Raw genomic sequence first — 20,352 nt, 5'->3', positions numbered from 1 at the left:
TGAGTTAGAAATGCCTATCAGAACTCTAGAAATATTGCAGAGACAGTTGCATTATACAAATCTAGTTCAGGGGCTATTACATGGCAAGATATAAGCTTTGGTTAGTCACTGAATCTTTAGTTGGGTGCTGTAGACATTGCTAGTGAACTTCAAATACTGGTGCAATAATGGGAGGTGAAATACTGGATACAAGGATCATGGTAAAGAGACAATTCTTTCAATGAGGTCTATTCTGGGTGTGGGCAGGTTGTAGATAAATGGAGTGGCAGCTTGGGAACAATTTGACGTCAAGAAAGAATTTTTGTTTGTTTTGTTTTTGAGTGAGAGGATAGTATAGTTGCTTGCAGAGTGATCTAGTATGAAGGAAAGTCTGATGATGCAATGCACACGATGGAATATTGTTGGAGCAATGCCCTTGAAGAAGCAAAAAGATGAAATACACTGCGTAACTGGATGGTCTGGCTTCAGATAGGAGAAAAAAGATAATCTAAGCAAATCTGAAGGAAGAAAATATAGGCACAGATGCGAGTAGGTAGATACAGATGGAGATTGGAGTGATGTTCTCATTTCTTCTTCTTTTCGGTGGAGTAGGGAGTAACGTTGTCACCAAGGAGTGAGGATGCAGTAGAAATCACTGGGACTTGGGGAGAGAACATGGAATGAGAATAATTCCTGAGGAAGCTCAGAGCTGAATAGAGTAAGGAAAGTGTTATGATTTCATAGTCCAAGGAAGACCAGAAAAGTAGACAGACACTCTAAGTACACAGGGGTCTAGGAGACAAGCTTAGAGAGTCCCTACTCTTAGAGAAGAGAAGAAAGGAACAAATAATCACATATTATAACTAGGAGCACCATCTTAAAGTAATCTCTACCTTTTAAGCCACAGATAATAAGTCTGGAGAAAGTACAGTATTCAAGATCCCACAAATATTTTTGTCAGCCTGAAACTTGTCAAGATTCTGTCCTGTAAATCACTATGTCCCAGACTAAGTCTACAGAGTAGAGTGATATTGCACATGATTTGAACGTAATGGGAAAATGCTGCACGTGTCCGTTCCCAGGCAGACTTGCAACTAATCTGTAGACTTAATCTCAATAACTTTATTGATGCCACCTAGAGATAAGGATGTTATTTCACAGTGTTCTAAATTGAAGTTACATGTGGGAACCTCAAAAAGATTGAAGACAATGACATTAAAAGAATTAATTTTGCTGCAAAATTTTTTGAAATACATACTCATTCTTTTCAGAGTGTCCATTGTCCATGAACAGTTTGACAATCACTCATACATGTTATTTAAGTAAATTTTGTGTAACTTAAAACTGTGCTGTACAATTTCCCAGTGGGTTTAAATCCACCTGGAATTCTGTTTCTCCTCTATAACATTTCACAAGTCCAAATAAAAATAAACACTCACATGTATGTTCAAAGTTGTATGTGACCTTTTTGTGACTTTAGTGCAGTTCGTTGGATTTGGCAGAACAGGTAGTTTTTCTCTTCCCATACTGGGGAGCACTGAATCTCACTGTCATTTAGAACACTGAGTCATCAAGAGACACAGGCACAGTCACTCAGGTGCCAAGCTAGGGGACTGAGCAAAAATAGGGTTTCCTTGATGACTGTGCTCCTAAAGGCGGTAACAGAATCCACATCACTTTACATGGAGTTCCAGCAGCAGCTCTCACTCTATTTATGGACAAACCTTAAAGACACCAATCGCATGGATTTCAAGTTCTTCATTTTGAGAATGAAGGCAAAGATGCTGAAGGAAACCATCACGCATTTGCGTAGCCATTCTCAGCACTGAGGACTGTGGAGCGGCAGAACTTTAAGAAGCAAAGAGGCTGGCGCCTCGGCTCACTAGGCTAATCCTCCACCTTGCAGCACCAGCACACCGGGTTCTAGTCCCGGTCGGGGCGCCGGATCCTGTCCCGGTTGCCCCTCTTCCAGGCCAGCCCTCTGCTATGGCCCGGGGGGGCAGTGGAGGATGGCCCAAGTCCTTGGGCCCTGCACCCCATGGGAGACCAGGAGAAGTACCTGGCTCCTGGCTTCGGATCAGCGCGAAACGCCAGCCGTGGCGGCCATTGGAGGGTGAACCAACGGCAAAAAGGAAGACCTTTCTCTGTCTCTTTCTCTCACTGTCCACTCAGCCTGTCAAAAAAAAAAAAAAAAAAAAAAAAAAAAAAAAAAAAGAAGAAGCAAAGGGTCCCAGTCCTTTCCCTCTTGCTGCCCGCAGGCAGGGCCTAAATCCTCCTTTACTGGAGGCTGCTGTTATCAGCTCAGAACCAGGCACCAGAAGAGTTTACACACAAACCTAGCTGCATGCACTCTTCTCATATATTTTCATCCACAGCTTCCCACCTGGGCACACCTGTAAGGTTACTGATCTTTGTCTAACACGTATAAAAATAGCATACTTTGGTCATTTGGACGTCACTCTCTTGTGAAGATTCCTGTGTGCATGGAAATTTAATAAAGCTTTTTTGCTTTTTCTTGTTAATCAGCTCTTCTGTTGACTTTTTGGAGCCCTATACACATGAACAAAATAATGCCATTATGTAAATCTGTGTAGTCTTAAACAAAATGTTCCAAATGCAGATTAAACTTTCAAAATAACCTTTCAAAATGTTCTGTAAATTGCATAAAGAATTAAACAGGGACAAATGCAAATGGCAGTTACACCTCAAATTCCAGTAATCTCCAAGCCCATATATTGGGAATAATGTTGAAAGCTATAAAGTAAGCTAAATAAATCACCACCATGGTTGATTCTAATAGCACAATTCATGATTTTAACTAATAATGCCTCAGACTTTCATTAGTCTTCTTTGTTTTCCTACAATGTTAAGATGTCATCTGTGACACCAGCCATTTAGTGTAGGAGTTAAGACATCACTTGGGATTTCCACATCCCATGTAAGAGTGCCTGGTTCAAGTCCTGGCTCCACTCCCAATTCAAGCTTCCTGCTAATGCACATCCTGGAAGACAGCAATGATGGCTGAAGTAGTTCAGTCCCTGCCATCCATGTAGAAGATCCTGACCCTGGCCCATTACCAGATATCACAGGCATATGTGCATAAGCTAGCAGATAGGAGCTCGCTATCCCTTTCTCTCTGTCTCTGGTTTTCAAATAAATAAGATAATTTTTTTAAAAAATTAAAGATATTGGTTATGTGGGTCCAAGTCCACTACATATTAGTTACGGGAAAGTAATAGAGTTGAAAAACGTATTGAGAACCTATTGTTTGAGACTATATACATGGATATCACAGATGAAAAGCTGGGAAGTACACCCTTAAGTAATTGAACATTATGGTTCTTTTACGTTAAAGTTGAAATATTAAGGAAAAAATAAAAACTAATGGCCTACATGGCTCCTATTAGAGCACACAATACAACCAGCATTTTACGTCCTCACAGTAGTCACACCTTATCATTTTTAGCATTACAAGTCTCTTCAAAGCTGAGATACCTTAAATACAATGTGCTGAATTTCAATTATTCCCATATAAAAACCCTGAAAATGAAAAGATTTGTTTAAACTCTGGGATTTGGTTAGTCAAAATTCACTTTTTAATAAAAGAATGCAACTGGGTATCCAATTCTGTTTCCATGCAGGTTGTAAAATTATTGCTATGTACATCAGTCAATAACAAGAAGGATCATGAGATTATAGTTATGATTTCACTTTATGTAAAATACTGAAAGAGGCACTTTTCCTCATTCAGAAAGGAGAATAAAACACATTTTTTTAATCAATTTCTTGGGGCCGGTGCTATGGCACAGTGGGTTAATCCCCTGGCCTGAAGTGTCAGCATCACATATGGGCTCCAGTTTGAGACCTGGCTGCTCCACTTCTGATCCAGATCTCTGCTATGGCCTGGGAAAGCAGTAGAAGATGGCCCAAGTCCCTGGGCCCCTGCACCCACATGGGAGACCTGGAAGAAGCTCCTGGCTCCTGGCTTCGGATCTGTGCTGCTCCAGCCGTTGCAGCCAACTGGGGAGTGAAACATCAGATGGAACACTTCTCTCTCTCTCTGTCTCTCCTCTCTCTGTGTAACTCTGACTTTCAAATAAATAAACAATTTTTAAAAAATCAATTTCTCTAACTTTGTTATCAAAGTAACTGATAATGTTGTTCCCTGGGGGAAAATTACAAACACACTGTTAACAACATGAGCACTTTTGTCTAGAAATTTCACTCCTTGATCTATTATATTACCTTATATAGAAAAATATTTACATAAATTATGTTGTCCTTGAGGGGCTGGCACCGTGGCGCACTAGGTTAATCCTCCGCCTGCACTGCCAGCATCCCATATAGGCGCAAATTCTAGTCCCAGCTGCTCCTCTTCCAATCCAGCTCTCTGCTATGACCTGGGAAAGCCGCAGAAGATGGCTCAAGTTCTTGGTCCCCTGCATCCACATGGGATTCCCGGAAGAAGCTCCTCGCTCCTGGCTTTAGATCGGCGCAGCTCTGGCTGTTGCGGCCATTTGGGGAATGAGCCAATGGATGGAAGACCTCTCTCTCTGTCTCTCTCTCTCTCACTGTCTGCAACTCTACCTCTCAAATAAATAAATAAAAATCTTTAAAAAATGTTGTCCTTATTTTCACAACATTATCTATTTCATTTCACTTTTGTAGTGCTTGCTGGCTAGTCATTTCCAGAACACTGAGACAGTTAGCCTATCAATCTATATTTGATCTTGTTAAAGTATTACACTGTTAATTATAATTATTTTTATAGAAATAATACAAATTTCACAAATCCATAATATTTAAGATATGCCTAGTATTATTTATATTACTACCATATTAAAAACTCATTGCATTTAAAAATTATTCACTCATGAAGGATTTCTTTTGAGTGCAAAGTTTTGTTTACTAACTTCATGCAGAAGTACTACTTACCAGCTCAAGCTGCTTATAGGGATGATGTTTCAAAGTTTTATGCAAAGTGAATTAGAAATGGGTAGGAACTGCAGTTGGGCAGAAGGAATAACTTTTTAATGTTCTATAACACAGTAGGATAACTAAGGCTGACAACAATCAAATATTTCAAAATAGCTAGTACAGAGGATTTTGAATGTTCCCATTTCAAATAAATGATAATTCTGGGAGGCAATAAATGTAGCATGGTAATCACACCAGTACACATCAACTACCCTGATCTGACCTTTGCTATACACATGCATTGACATATCACACTGCCTCCCATGAATATGTCCAATTATTGCATCTCTATCAAAAAATTTAAATCTTTATAAAAGTGAATTAGACAAAGGAAGTAACTTAGTAAACATTTATGACCACAAATAAAACTGTGAAACTAAGACAAACACACTTGAATAGTTAAAAAGCAGAGCATAGACAACCAACATCATGGTTTACCTCAAGCAGTCACCAAGGCAATGCAGTCTCCTTGAAGTTGTCCTAGGAGTTATGTAAATGAAATGCTCTCTTTTTTTCACTCATGGGAACCAGGATTCAGAGAAGGCAATTTACCCACATAGGGTGACTGAGCTAGCCAGAGATGAGGCTGAGATTAGAAGGTAGGTCTATCTCATTTCAGAGCTGGACATTTTTCCTCCAAAAATAAACAAAACAAATCTCAGAAAAACAAGGAGCACACACACAAAACTACCTTTAGGTCTGACCTCTGCTTTGAGTCAGATATGCTGAAATGCCTGTCCGAGACAACACACAATAAGATGATGAAAATAATAAATAAACAAAAATAATGTCAAATATTTAACCAGGGTGAAAAGAAAAGAAAAAATAAAGCAGTCTCTTGTTAGGAATGTTGACAAAGTATAAAATTCCACAGGTAAGAAATCACTGTAAAATTAGTGGGCCTTGGAGTGAAGAGGAAGTTAGGCCTTGAGCAGAGTTAAGGGAGGACAAGCCCTGTGAAGAGGGCAGATGCCCTAATCTCTATTTACTATGACCCCTCTTCCAGTTCCCTGCAGGAATTGGCATATCTGGGCACACATCCAAATCTCTGTCCCCATAGGTGTTGACATGTCTGGGTAGGTGTTCCACTTTAGTCTTCTGCAAAAGCCCTTCTTAAGTTCCCATAATCGTGATCTCAAGTTCCCCACGGGTGGTCCTGGTTCCTGCAGGTTGCAACTAAGCCTGCCAATGCTATAACTGCTAACACATGATGCTGATGAGCTTATAAATATTGTAAGGAACCTGGATCAGATGTCTAGTCTTAGAAATTGATTCCACTGTACCTGTCAGTGTTAATAAACTGCTTCTGCTGATCCTTCACCCAGCCTCCAGTGCCTGTTTGAACTAAGGGAATTTAGCTTTCTATAACAAGAGCATCCATCAAGGGCCCATCTGAGGGCATCCACCAGGGATGACTGAAGGTCTCAGGCAGCGGAAGTAGCAGTATTGAGGTCACCAGCACATAGGATTCTTTTAGTGTGGAATATGAAATATCATTCCCACAACCCAAAAGTAGTATTGAAGAAAACTTGCCCACCTTAATCATTGCTCTGGATGAAAGAAGTATAAATGAACTCTCTGGAGAATTTGTAAACACAAATTGACACATAGGTGGGTTTGACATGACATTGACTACTTCTGTGTGGCCTTGAATTTGCAATAGAGATTTTCACTTAAAGAATATCTAGGTTGCTCTCATCTGCAGGCACCTGCAAATGCAAATTTTGTCTTTGCAACACATTACAGACTCCAAGGAATTCCCATGGAGAGAGCCAAGGAACATGAGCAGGCAGCGTGAAATCACAGGAGGAAATAGAGCAGAAGGAGTGAATCAGCAGAACAACCAAGAGAAACAAATGACAGATTGACAGCAGACCCTGACATTCCAGACCTGTGTGCACAGGCTGCGTGATATGATCAATAGATAGGGAGAGATGAATAGCATGGTAGGGATATAAAATAATTGAATGAAATATGGGACAAAACAGAATTTCTAAAAGTAAAAAGCATAATTAGAATCGGAGGATTCAACAGATAGTTGACATAACAGACTCAACCTAAGCAAAGTTACTGAGTAGAGAGGGGGACTGGAAGAGTTGCTTTTTTTACTCCACAGAGTGACAAACATATGAAGAAGGTAAGAGAATGCAGAATCAAGAGAGCCCATCTAACCTTCACCTAACAAATGTTGCTGAAGCGAAAAACAGGGAGAATGACCGAGAATCAAAAGGTTTTAAATGTTACTGGTGATGATACTTCAGATTTGAAGAAATCCATAAAACCTCATATTTAGGTCCCATCACTTCCAAGCAAAGAAAATGAGATCTTCAGATAGATGCATCAGAGCGAAATTGCAGATGGTCACAGCTGTAGGGGTGGAATGGGCATAAATTCTTCAATTGTCAGAGTTCTCAGAAAGAAAACAGATTCTGTACAAAGAAAAACTAGTTGGACAAAGAGCAGATTTTCCCGTATTCTCAACCTCAACATGGGAGCTAGAGCATCAAAATATAATAAAACGAAGCACACTGAAAACCTTGTCTCTCTCTGCACCTAAATGTACATATATATGCACATATATGTACCCATGATTATATATGTCTATATGATACACATGTATCATAAGAGAAGATTTATATTGTTTACATGTAATAAACATAAAGACCAAGGGATTATAAACATAAAATGCAAATAAGCTTTCTCTGTGTTAAAGAAGGCAATGATCAGGGATTTTCTCCTGGCCCCGGAAATATTAGCAACAATGGACATCTTATGCTGGTGAGTGACCTATGCTTTACCAAACTCTTGTTGTTTAAATTCGAATTCAGGGGCCGGCTCCGTGGCTCACTAGGCTAATCCTCCACTTGCAGCGCCGGCGCCCTGGGTTCTAGTCCCAGTTGTGGCGCTGGATTCTGTCCCTGTTGCTCCTCTTCCAGTCCAGCTCTCTGCTGTGGCCCGGGAAGGCAGTGGAGGATGGCCCAAGTGCTTGGACCCTGCACCCGCATGGGAGACCAGGAGGAAGCACCTGGCTCCTGGCTTCGGATTAGTGCAGCACGCTGGCCATAGCGGCCATTTTTGGGGGGTGAACCAACAGAAGGAAGATCTTTCTCTCTGTCTAACTCTGCCTGTCAAAAATAAAAAATAAAAAATAAATAAATAAAATTAAATTCAAATTCAGTTGTGCAAATATATCTTTTTGTAAGTATGGTAATTCTGTAAAAATACAAACAGTAATACTATAACTGTATGCAAATAAAAACAAGCATTGTTGTCATTAAAAATTTATTTTTTATTTGAAAAAAAAGAGTTATATAGAGAGATATTCCTTGCATTGTTTCATTCCCCAAATGGCAGCAAGGGCTGTGCATGCTGAAGTCCAGAGCCAGGAACTTCTTCTAGGTCTCCCACATGGGTGCCGGAACCCAGAGACTTGGGCTCTGCTGCTTTACCTGGTATACTAGCAGGGAGCTGGATTGGAAGTGGAGCAACAAGGAATTGAACCAGTGACCATATGGGATGCTGGCAGAGCAGGCGGTAGCTTAATTGGCTACTCCACAGTGTCAGCCCAAGCATTATTGTCTTAATAAGCCACTTTCAGTCCCCATCTTAATTCCATGGCTAAATTTTTACTGCTGTGTGATGAAGGAAAACTAAAGAAAACGGTCTAAGTTTGTTTGGTAAAGTTCTATGTTCTGGGGCCCAGCGTAGTGGCACAGCAAATTAGGCTGCAACCTGACGTTCTGGCACCCCGTTTGGGCTCTGGATTGTGTCCTGGCTGCTCCACTTCTGATCCAGTTCCCTGCCTATATTCTTGGGAAAACAACGGAAGATGGTCCAAGTCCCTGGGCCCCTATACCCACATGGGAAACTTGGAGGATGTTTATGCCTGGCATAGACCTGGCCATTGTGGCCATTGGGGAGTGAACTGAAGGAAGGAAAATCCCTCCCACACCCCCCCCATATTTCTCTGTAGCTCTGCCTTTCAAATAGATAGGTAAATATTGAGAAAAAAGTTTATTAATTTTATGTCAATTTTTTTAAAAAGTATTGTTTAGTTATTTTGTTTATTTATTTGAAAGGCCAAGAGAGAAAGGGTGATGAGGAGGTATCTTTTATCCACTGGTTCACTCCTAAATGCCTGCAGCAGCTGGGGTTAGGCCAGCCCAAAGCCAGGAGCCTGGAACTCCATTTAGTCTACCACGTAGGTAGCAGGGATCCAAGCACGTGAGTCATTGTTCACTGCTTCCCAGGTTGCATTAGCAGGAAACTGGATCAAAAGTGGAGGAGCCAGGATTCACCCCAGTGCTTAATCTAATTCACAAGTTCAGTTATCACACAGTGAAAATATATAGGACAACAAAAGCTTCTTCAGGTTTTCTCTTTCTCAACTTCCTCCTATCACTGCTTTCTTTTCACTAGCAGGTGCCAACCCTTACTCGCCTTTCATGTACAGCACAAACTATTTTGATGTGGTTTTAGCTTTTTCCATACACTTGAAGCAGTTGTAAATGGAATGTGCTGGAGTCAGATTATGATAGTGTGAACACAGTGGCTTCTCTTTGTTTCACCTCTTGGAATCAATTGGCCTTCTCTCTTTCAGACCTAAAATCTTTCCATGGAAGAACTCATTCCTTTGAATACTATTCAGTGGTTGGCTCTGTGTAAGTGCAGAGACTACCGGGGTAATTAATACACAGCCCCTGCTCTCCAGGGTCTTGTGGCCTTTTGGAAGAGGGAAACATGTCAGTAGAGAAGGAGAATAAATGCCATCACAAGCATGGAGAGAAAAATATGAACAGGTTCAGGGGGACTCCCATTTTCCCCAAGACTATGGAGCTGATGTTGGCTTTGTTCATTTGCTTTGAGTTCAATATCTATAGATCATTCTCTAGGACCCATCCTGATGGAGTTCTTCAGGGCAATTCTGGCTAAATGTGTCTCAAATCAACGTTTTTTTCCCTCTTCTTTGCACTCTGCTCTTTGCCTTTAGATGCCTCTGTTTGTTGATGTCAGCCCATCTACCAGTCCAAGGTTACCTCCTTCTCCACTGTGTCCCACAAGCAATTAATTTGTTGCAGGACACACTATTCCTGATTACTGCATGATTTTTCATAGTTGGTAACTTTTGCACCCAGCTGCCCATCCGCTTAGACAGTCTACAATGCACATATGTCTTGAAAAATTATGCATAAAATTTCAAACAAGTCACCTTCATTACCTCCTATGGGAAGTAGCACTGATGTTGAGTTCTCTAACCTATGTTATCACCAGGAGTGTAGACATGCACACTGTAACATGTTTCTATTATATACAACACACATATACATATTACAGGTAGAGCCCTTACCAGGTGCTGGTGTTTCCACACTGTTTTACATACATCAACTCAATTAATAGTTAAATGATCTCTGTTGGATATATATTATTATCTCCATTTGTCTGATTTATACTTAAAGAAATAAAGTAAATCTCATTATTCTCCTCAGGTACATATAATGAAGCTACCATCTCACTAGTAAGTGAAATAACCTGACCTACATTTAGTATAATTTCAACACCAATGCTTTGTCTATTTACATGGATACATATTCACATAGCATGTGGGATCATGGAAGATATGATATAGCTGATAATACATATAAAAGGTTTTAAAATAATTTAAATTAATTTAAAATAATTTTATGAAATATTTTGCATTAATTTATGTATTTTACTTGAAAATTAGAGCAAGAGAGAGCTCTTTCATCTACTGATTCACTTTCCAAATATCACAATAGCTGCCAGGACTGGAACAGACTGAAGCCAGGAGTAGAAACTCCTTCTGGGTCTCTTACTTGGGTGAGCAGGATTCGAACAACTAAACCATCATCTGCTAAGTCTCAGGAAGCAACAGCAGGGAATTTTATTGGAAGTCAGGTAGCCTGGACACAAGCTGACACTCCAGTATAGGATGTGGGCACCCCATACAGTGATTTAACTAGTTGCACAACCCACGTTTGTATCCTTTAAACATTAATATCAATGCCTATAATGAAAGATACAAGATAATTTACTTCCATATGTTTTTGTCTTTAAAGCATATTTGTATAAATCAAAAGTACTTATTAGAATGGATCAATTTTTTTGGAATACAACCTAGATGTCCATTAGTTGGTAAACAGATAAAGCAAACATGAAATGGATATACATGATGGAATATTATTCAGCCATAAAAAAGAGAAAATTCTGCCATTTGTGCCAGCATAGATGAACATGGAAGACATTATGCCAAGGGGAGTAAATCAAATACCGGAAGAGAAATGCCACTTAATCTCACTCTCCTGGATAATATAATGGATGAGAGAGTAGAATTGTGGTTTCCAGGAAGTGCAAAGTGGAGGAGGTGGGACCCTGCTAGCCAAAGGGTATACATTTTCAATTATAAAAAAATTGCATCTTGGGTCTAACGTACAGTTTGGGGGGAGATCGATTTTCAAATTAATTGGATTGTGAAAATAATAATATATATAAAGTCATTTACATCTTGAATGTAGCATTTGGCCCCTAAAGACATGTAAATCAGGAAGGGACCACATATGCTACAGTTTTCCTTAAGATTACCTCAGACAGTGTTAATTTCTGTAAGTATGCTCACTATGGTCACGCTACAACAAAACTGTCTAATGATGCATTTCTCAGAAGGCATATATTGTTTAGTAATGGTTGACTATATATATAATATTTATATAATCTTGTCAATTAAATATTTTTTAGAATATAGAATAAGCAAAGAATACAATTTCACTGAAAAACCTAAAAACAATAATCACTAGCACAAGAGAACTTCTTTTTAAAGTTTGAAAAATACATATGATTTGTATGTTGTGCATGTGTGTGTTTGCACAGACTCCAATTTCTTTGCTGATATATTTCTATGAATGACTCTCTCTGTGATATGGCAACATGAAATAAAAGCACAACTGGTCACACTCATGCAGGAGTTTGCAGGAACTCCAAGGCGAATAATGTCAGCATCATGCTCCTTTAATGTTATGTGAGGGAAGTTAAGTTTCACTGGTGGGATTGCTAATTGCATGGTTTCTATCCCAAGGAAAACTTGAGGAAGTAGCTGTGTTGATTATATAGTTTATTAATGCCTGTCAGTACTCTGCTGAGGGAGTGGTGGTACTGATGCCCTATTTGGTAGTTCTGCAGTGTTTAAAATTAATCTCCAAGGTTTTCTTATCTTTTACTAGCAACATTTATGAAACTGGTGTCTCTGAGCTGAAAAATATACCCATCTTATATGGATTTAGAAGGCCCATTGGCTTCTAAAATATTTCTGTCAATATTTAAAACTAGCATAAGCTAAATTTAATCTTCTTTCAGAGCATGTTGAAGGGACAATGTCACTAGGACAGTCATGGATATCTCTGACTTTGGCAAATCATTCAGAGGGATGACAGGGACTGGATGTTTCATTTCTGAGCCCCAAAGCAGGATGATCACTTCCTTTTATGTTAACTCATGCTGTAGTTTTTCTATCTGACAAGTGCTATGTATCATTCTGATCAGTAGTCACTCTACTGTCTGTACCTAAAGATCTTGAATAATTGCTGTCTATATTTTGTTACTATTTCTCCATTATCCTAGATGAAAACCATTTTATTGGATATGAATTCAATGCTAAAACTTCAATCATACAATCTCTGAAAAAAATCATGCAATGTTCCTGACAAATAGCTAATACTAGGAATTGGGACAAAATCTTCAGCCATTTTGTTGGCATAAATCACAGTAAACGCATTGGATATATTGGTAGTTCCTCACTAGCTGACTCTGGAAAGTGGAAATGCTTATAAACCTTTCTAAATGATGAGTGTTTATAGGATTAGCTGCATTTAGCTGCATTAACTAGAATAAAAGTGTCACATTTATTAAACATGCCAAAATATTTTTCCTTTGCCACACCTCCCCATACCTTTCAGATTACTTGAGTTTTTTTGTTTGTTTGTTTGTTTTTTGTGAACCTTCAAATCCTAGAGGCATGAAGTGCTGAGAAGGTATAAATTCCCCTGATTGAGGTCACTGTTGAGTCACCATCATTATGAACTCACATTGATGGCGTGCTGGAAGCTCAACTCTACATTCATTTGCTACTACAGTCCATCAGATTTGTTAATCCTTTGACTGCTTGCTGCACAATGTTGCTTCCTAACTCTAGACTCATGTTCATGAAATAAACCTCTTCCAGTAGTCCCTTCATTGTCGGCACTGATACCCTACCTCTTCACAGATGTCCCACATTGCACACTTACCATGAATGTTCCATTCTGGATGCCTGCATCTGAAAAAGCCCTACCATGACTTCAGAACAAGGGGCTAAGATGATTGCATAGCATGGATGCCTGGGTGGTAGCTAGTCTACTAACTTGATGTTCAGACCCTTGCTTGCCTTGTGTTCTCAAATTGCTCCTTCTTGTACCTTGTGCCTCACTCCACTGTTTTTTTTCCCTCCTTGGTTAGTAGGTTGATGCCAGGTCCTGTACCTCCTCTACCATCTATGGTTCTAGTGTACATACATAATCAGGTCCAGCACTAGCTTCCCAGCCCTGGACTTCTCCCACTGTCACCGCTGAATCTCAATGCTTTCTCTCAGCCTGAGCTGGGCAGACTGTGAGAATCAGGTGTTGACAATCCCAATAGCAGCCTTTGGCTAATGGGAAGGTTTTGGGAATATAAATAGCAACTTCATTCTTTTGTGGAGTATAGGAAACCTGCGATATTGTATACTTTCCTAGAAGATTCAGCAGATTGGAGTTTCATTTCTCCTCCTTCAACCTAGTGAGTAAATCTCCTGATAAGAATTCCTGTCATTAGTCTCATTGGACTATTTCCCGATTCTCCAATCAGGGCTTCACAGCATTTCTCCCAGATAACATGTTCACAGACTTGTCTGAAGGCTTTAACCTAACATCCATCCTGCCTTAGAACACCTTAGCTTTTCACTAACTTATTCAGAATGTTTGTCAACACTCTTTTTATTATAAATACTTAGATGGTCTTTCTGCTTTCAAAAGCTGCATTTGTTTGTCCTGATATCCTACCCTCTCAAACACATCCTATAAATAACAAGTGAAGCTATCACTGTAGGAAAAGCACACTGGCAATGCATCCTGTTAATATAAGGACGGTGCATCATGAAGGCCAAGTTCAAAGAGGATCGCTTTTTTTCCAAGCAGAGTGGTCTGAGGTCCTCTATCAGTGTGATAAGTTTTAAAAATCAGACAAGCGGAGTTCTTCCAGAGAAAATCTGATGTCCAAGAGTGTAGTGTACTACATTCCTTCTTGTAGGTTGGATTCCCACAGGTACAGAATGGGATGGTAGTATTTTTTGTATTAGAATGGTCCCAGGAGGCAATTACAGGTAAAGGAAAGCAAGAAGCTGAGCAGAGAAAAAAATTAAAACAAGAATACAGGACTATCTCAGATAAAGTATTTGACAAATTTCTGCACCCAATACTGAAAAAATTCAATACTTAAATACCTAGAAAGAGAAGGAAACTACCTCATCATAGTAAAAATAATATATGAAAAACCTATAGCAAGCTTCAGATTCAAAAGGGAATGACTGGCCGGCACCATGGCTCACTTGGCTAATCTTCCGCCTGTGGCGCCAGCACCCCAGGTTCTAGTCCCGGTTGGGGCACCGGATTCAGTCCCGGTTGCTCCTCTTCCAGTCCAGCTCTCTGCTGTGGCCTGGGAAGGCAGTGGAGGATGGCCCAAGTGCTTGGGCCCTGCACCCGCATGGGAGACCAGGAGGAAGCACCTGCCTCTTGGCTTCAGATCGGCACAGTGCCAGCCATAGCGGACATTTGTGGGGTGAACCAATGGAAGGAAGACCTTTCTCTGTGTGTGTGTCTCTCTCTCTCACTGTCTAACTCTGCCTGAAAAAAAAAAAAAAGTGAATGACTGAAAACTTCTCAGATTAAGAGAAAGACAAGTATGTCCACTCTTGCCATTTCTATTCAACATAGGACTAAAATTCCTAGCCCACATAATTACTAAGAAAATGAAATACAATGCATCCAAATAAGAAAAGAATGACTAAAATTATCTTTGTTCACAGAAGAAATGATCATATATATTTGAAATACTGAAAAACAAACAATATAAGAGGAAACAGAATCAGCATTCAAAAATTTATTATGATCCTATACACTAAAAATGACCAATTCAAAAATGTAAAAAAATTAATTATATGATGTCATCTAAGAAGATATTATTAAAAATTAACATAGTTAAGAATATGAAAGGCCTGTACCCTAAAAAATAATATAATGGAAAAATTTTAAAACACATACATTAATGAAAATATTTGCCTAATTCATGAGTTGTGAAGCTTAATATAGATAAAATAACCATGCTACCATAGTGATCCACACATTAAATGAAATCCATTTCAAATCCCCAATAATATTTTTTACAGAAATAGAAAAAAAGTTCTGAAATTCATATGGAAACTCCAGGAACTCCAGCAAGCCATAATAACCCTGAAAAAGTACAAAGCTGAATGCCACATACTTCCTGTTTTAAATTTTGCTATATAGTTACAGTAAAAAAAAGCATATTACTGGCTGAGCAAAAAATATATAGACCAATGATCTATAACACAGGGTTAAGAACTATACTCTTACACATACAGTAAATAGTGTTTTGGCAAGGATTCCCAGAAAAAATGGTATCAGGACATTGGACACACAGATGTAAAGACTAAAGTTACATCCCTACCTAACACCATAAAAAGAAATTAACTAAAATGCATTGAAAAATCTACAAGTGCACACTAAAGCCATTAACTCTTAGAATAAAATAGGGGAAATGAGTCTTGATATTGGATTTTGCAATGGTTTATTAGACATGACACAAAGGTACAGACAACAAAAGAAAAAATAGACAATTGCATTAGAAGTAAAAAGTTCTGTGTATAAAGGACACTATCAACAGAGTAATAAGGCAAACTACAGGTTGGGAGAAGATATTTTGAAGTCGCAAAGCTGATAAGAGATTGCTATCCAAGTTTATAAAAAACTCCACATCAAAAAATAAAGAACCCAATTCAGACATGGGCAAAAAAATGAATATACCTTTTTTCCAGAGGGTATATGCAAATGATAAATAAGCATATTAAACAATGCTCAACATTACAAATCTATTGGGAGATGAAAATTCAACCTTGTATCAATTTTAATAGATATTATCAAGGACACATAAGGCAATGGGTTTGACAGGGATGTGGAAGAATTTGAAACCTTGAGGATTGCAGTTGAAATATAAGATGTTACAGCCACTATGACAGAAGTATGGTGGTTCCTCAAACATTAAACAAGACTTTCTTTAGCAATTCTACTTTTGTGTGTATATGAAAAAATAATTGAATGTAGTGATTCAAATGTTTCTATATTCATGCTAATGGTAATGTTTTTTCATAGAGAACAAATGTGGTGATAACTCAAAAGTCCACTGTTGGATGAGTGGATAATATGTAATACAAATATCTAGGAATATTACTCAGCCTTCAAAAGTCATGAAATTTGGATACATGCTTCAACATGGCAAATTCTTGGAGCTATTACACTAAGTGAAATAAGCCAGACACTGAAGTTAAATATTATGTGATTCCACTTACAGGAGTTACCTATTATAGTCAATACAAATAGACAGAAAGTAGACCAGTAGTTACTAGGAGCTAAGGGAGGAGGAGCAAGCATAATTATCATTTATTAGATACAGAGTTTCAGTATGGGACAATAAAAATTCACAAAGTGGAAATGGTGATAATTATACAACAATGCAAATGTACTTGGTACCGCTGAACTGTGCATTTACAATTGACTTATGATAAATTTATTTTTATAATATATTTTACTACAAGTCAAAAAAAAGGTCTCACTGGGTTATAAAACTGTGGATCTATTTCGGAACTATCCATCTGTAATGTTCTCTTGATTCATATGTTCATATTTGTGACAACATCACACTGTTTATTATTATAATTTTATAGGTTTTTTCTGAAGTTAGGAAGTATGAACATTTGAACTTTATTCTCCTTATTAAATATTGTTTTGACTATTGCAAGTTCTTTTTACTTTCCTATAGATTTTATATATATATATATATATATATACACACACACAAAACCATATTGGTGCTTTTACTAGTTTGCAGTATTTTGAGAAATGCAACAACTCATCATTATTTATTCTACAATTCATGATCTTGTTATTTTTCTCCGTTCGTTTATTTCTTTTTAATTTTTCTCATCATAATTTTGTAGTTTTTATGGTAGAGGCCTTAATTATCTTTTGTTAAGTTTATTTCTACAGTATTTTATGTGTTTTGAATTACATGTTTATTTCATTTCCCTTACTTGTTGCTAGTTACAGAAATACAATTAACTTTGGATATTATTCTTATTTCCAGAAACCTGGTTGAATTAGCATTCTCTTCTAGTTTTGTGATTTCTTAAGATTTTCTGTTTATAATATCATAACATCTATAAACAATCTTGCCTCTTCCATTATAATTGTGGACTACTTATGACTGCTATAACAGAACAGCAAAGGGGCAAGCATTTGATCTAACAATTAAACCTCCAACTGGGATGCCCACATCCTGAATCAGAATGTCTGGGTCCAAAATCCACTGTGTTCCCAATTCCAGTTTCTTGCTAACACACCCCTTGAGAGGCAGCAAGTGATGGTTTAAGTAGTAAGGTCCCCGACAGTTATGTAAGAGACGCGGATTGAGTTCCTGCTTTGGCAGGACCAGCCCTGGCTGCTTGGAGAGTGACATAACAGGTGTGAGCTCTCTGTCTCTCTGATCCTCTGTCTTCCTGTCTCTCTCTCTCTTAAATAAGTTAATAAACTTTTTTTGAAAGAACAATATCTAGCAGAAGTGAATCAAGTGATGATTTTTGACTTCTCACTCTCAAATAAATATTCAATGCTGGCTATAATGTTAGTGAGGAGCACTCATATTTGTTATCAGATAAACATTATTCATATTTTGAGGAAAATATTTTTTATGAGTTAGTGCGAAACTTTGTCAGATGCTTTTAAAATGTGTTGCTATGGAGGGTGCTTCTTCTTAACTCTGTCTGAATCCTTCCAAATGTTCTGAGCTTTATGTGTATGCACAACTATCCTTGAAAGTAAGATCAAGTCTGTGAGGACAACTCATAAAGTCCATGGAAAAACAGAATTAAATATGTTCATTTTTGATGTAAATATATGCATCATTTTATCATAACAGGCATTTTCATGAGCATTTTGAGGATCTCGTTGATACATGAAATTCAAAAAATTTTCCATCAAAATAAAATTAGATTTTAATTCTATTTTCCATGAACTTTTTAAAACAGCCTGTATTTGTATTAGATATTTTGACAGCAAAATTTAAAATCAATAGCTTTATTTTGGCATTGCAATGTTGTATTTTTTCAATTATAATTTTTGATTAAGGATATATAGTAATTATATGTGCATAATATATTTATTACACAGAGTTATGAATCATACCTCATCACTGAAAAAAAAGAAAGAAATCGACTGCTACACTGCTATTCTGTTATTAACCAAAGGGAAGAAAGGGCAACTGCATGGGAACAGTTTAATCAGCCTTGACATCCAGGCTCATGATTCAAGATGATTTAAATGGTCTGTGACAAAAGAATAGTTAACAGTCTGCAAAATGTCCATTATCTTTAGTTGGAAAAGGCCTATTGATTTAGGACCTTGTGCAACTCCCATGGGGTGTTAGCCAGAAGTGATGTGAAAATTCAAGTTCAGCACTATATACTACCAAGAAAACCCTCCCAGGTAAGTCTGTTAATAAGGCACAAATTGGATTGCCATGCTAAAAAGCTACAGCTGTCTGGGGAAGTCAGGAAGAAGACTGTTGGGTACTTTCTGTAATTTCCTTCTAAGATTACATATGGCAACAATGTTGATGATATCTTTTGAGATACTACAGAATGAATGATAAAGTCAATAAATTATCATGTTCTTTGATAAAATTCCTTTTGTTGAATTATATCAAATCTCACCTACAGATGTCTTATACAGCTGCACTCAGGTGCTAGGATGCAGACCAAGCAGATTTGTGTGATAATGTATGACTTTTTGAGGCTGAACTTTCAGGAGCATAAATTCTTAGTGGGTGTGAGAGCACTGGAGAGAACATGCTACGATTCAGGCATGATTCTATCAAAGAGGTCGACTTTTCCCTCAGGCAAAAGCCCAGGGGAAAAGCATTCATGCAGAGTGCAGTGACCATGACCTATAAGCTCCTGCTCCTGTGACCCTGAGACAGGCGCCACCACAGCACCACCTCCAATAGTTCAGAGTCATGCAAGATGAAGACAGGGCAGGAAGCACTGCCATGCAGGACTCTCAGGAAATCTGTATGTGCAAAGGTAGGATGCACTTTCTCATAATCATCCTATCGCGTTATGGCTGCAAGGGGTCAACAGATACCAAGCGGGAGATGGACCCTAGGGGATGTGTGTGGACCCAGGCCAGGTCCTCATGCAGAGGCATTCCACTCATAGTGATGTGAACAAAAATGACAGGCAGGACCATTGACTATGTTCTGAAATAAAAGAAAAATATATTGAGAATTTCCTGTGGATAAACCTGCTTATGAACAAAAGGTTAAAACCAAACACTTCGACAGAAGGAAAAGCTACTTACACCGGAATAGAAAGGCTCACCAGACACACATATCACATCCTGCTCCTGGATCATCAAAATATCTTTGGCTAGGTGCAGCCGGACTTTGAAAGGCTCTTGATTACCATCCTGCAGCAAACAAATCCCTGTCTTTGTCTTCAGATAGAGAGAGAGAGAGAAGAGGAAGAAAGAAAGCAAAACAGAGAAAAGAAAGCGTACTTAGTTCATATGTTATAATGTTACCATCTATTTACAACAAAATATGGTGCACAATATTTTGGAGCAGGGGAAACTGCATTCTGATGAGTCTGAAATTTAACACACAATGGAGTAATGCAGAGAAAAAAGAACCATTTCCAGTATAGTGACTCTCAAATAACAGACGCTGTGTCAGAAAACTCACAGAAAGATTAATAGCATTGGGGTGTGACATATGTCGTATATTCAAAAAATAATGAAAGCCTTGTTAAAATTTAAAACTAAATGAAACTGCAACAGTTTTGTTGAGATATAATTCACATTCCATGCAATTCAACCCTTTAAATTGTGCTTTTTGTGTTTTTTAGTATATATGAAAAACTGCAATCCTTACTACCATCAATTTTAGAGTATTTCCATCTCTGCAAAAGGAAATACATTCTCCCCATTTCTCCACACCACCTCTCCCCAGCAGAGGCAACCACCA

The 20,352-nt window shown here is 38.3% G+C and overlaps 1 protein-coding gene across 6 annotated transcripts in view; it reads right to left on the bottom strand.

The window, feature by feature from the left end:
• Nucleotides 1-20,352, bottom strand: part of SNTG1 (syntrophin gamma 1) — a 918,312-nt gene that overhangs the window by 327,262 nt on the left and 570,698 nt on the right. For 4 of the 6 annotated variants that reach the window (XM_089335218.1, XM_089335217.1, XM_089335216.1 and 1 more), the window contains one exon: nt 19,689-19,823. The exons of the other annotated variants lie outside the window; for them this stretch is intronic. In XM_089335218.1, coding sequence (XP_089191344.1) covers nt 19,689-19,823 — 135 coding nt within the window. The remainder of the gene's footprint in view (nt 1-19,688; nt 19,824-20,352) is intronic. 6 annotated transcript variants of the gene reach the window in all.

Source organism: Oryctolagus cuniculus, chromosome 6 (assembly GCF_051225735.1).
Source record: "Oryctolagus cuniculus isolate XC-2025 breed Fujian yellow rabbit chromosome 6, ASM5122573v1, whole genome shotgun sequence".
Taxonomy (NCBI): Eukaryota; Metazoa; Chordata; class Mammalia; order Lagomorpha; family Leporidae; genus Oryctolagus; species Oryctolagus cuniculus.
This window is presented reverse-complemented; position numbering and strand designations above follow the sequence as displayed.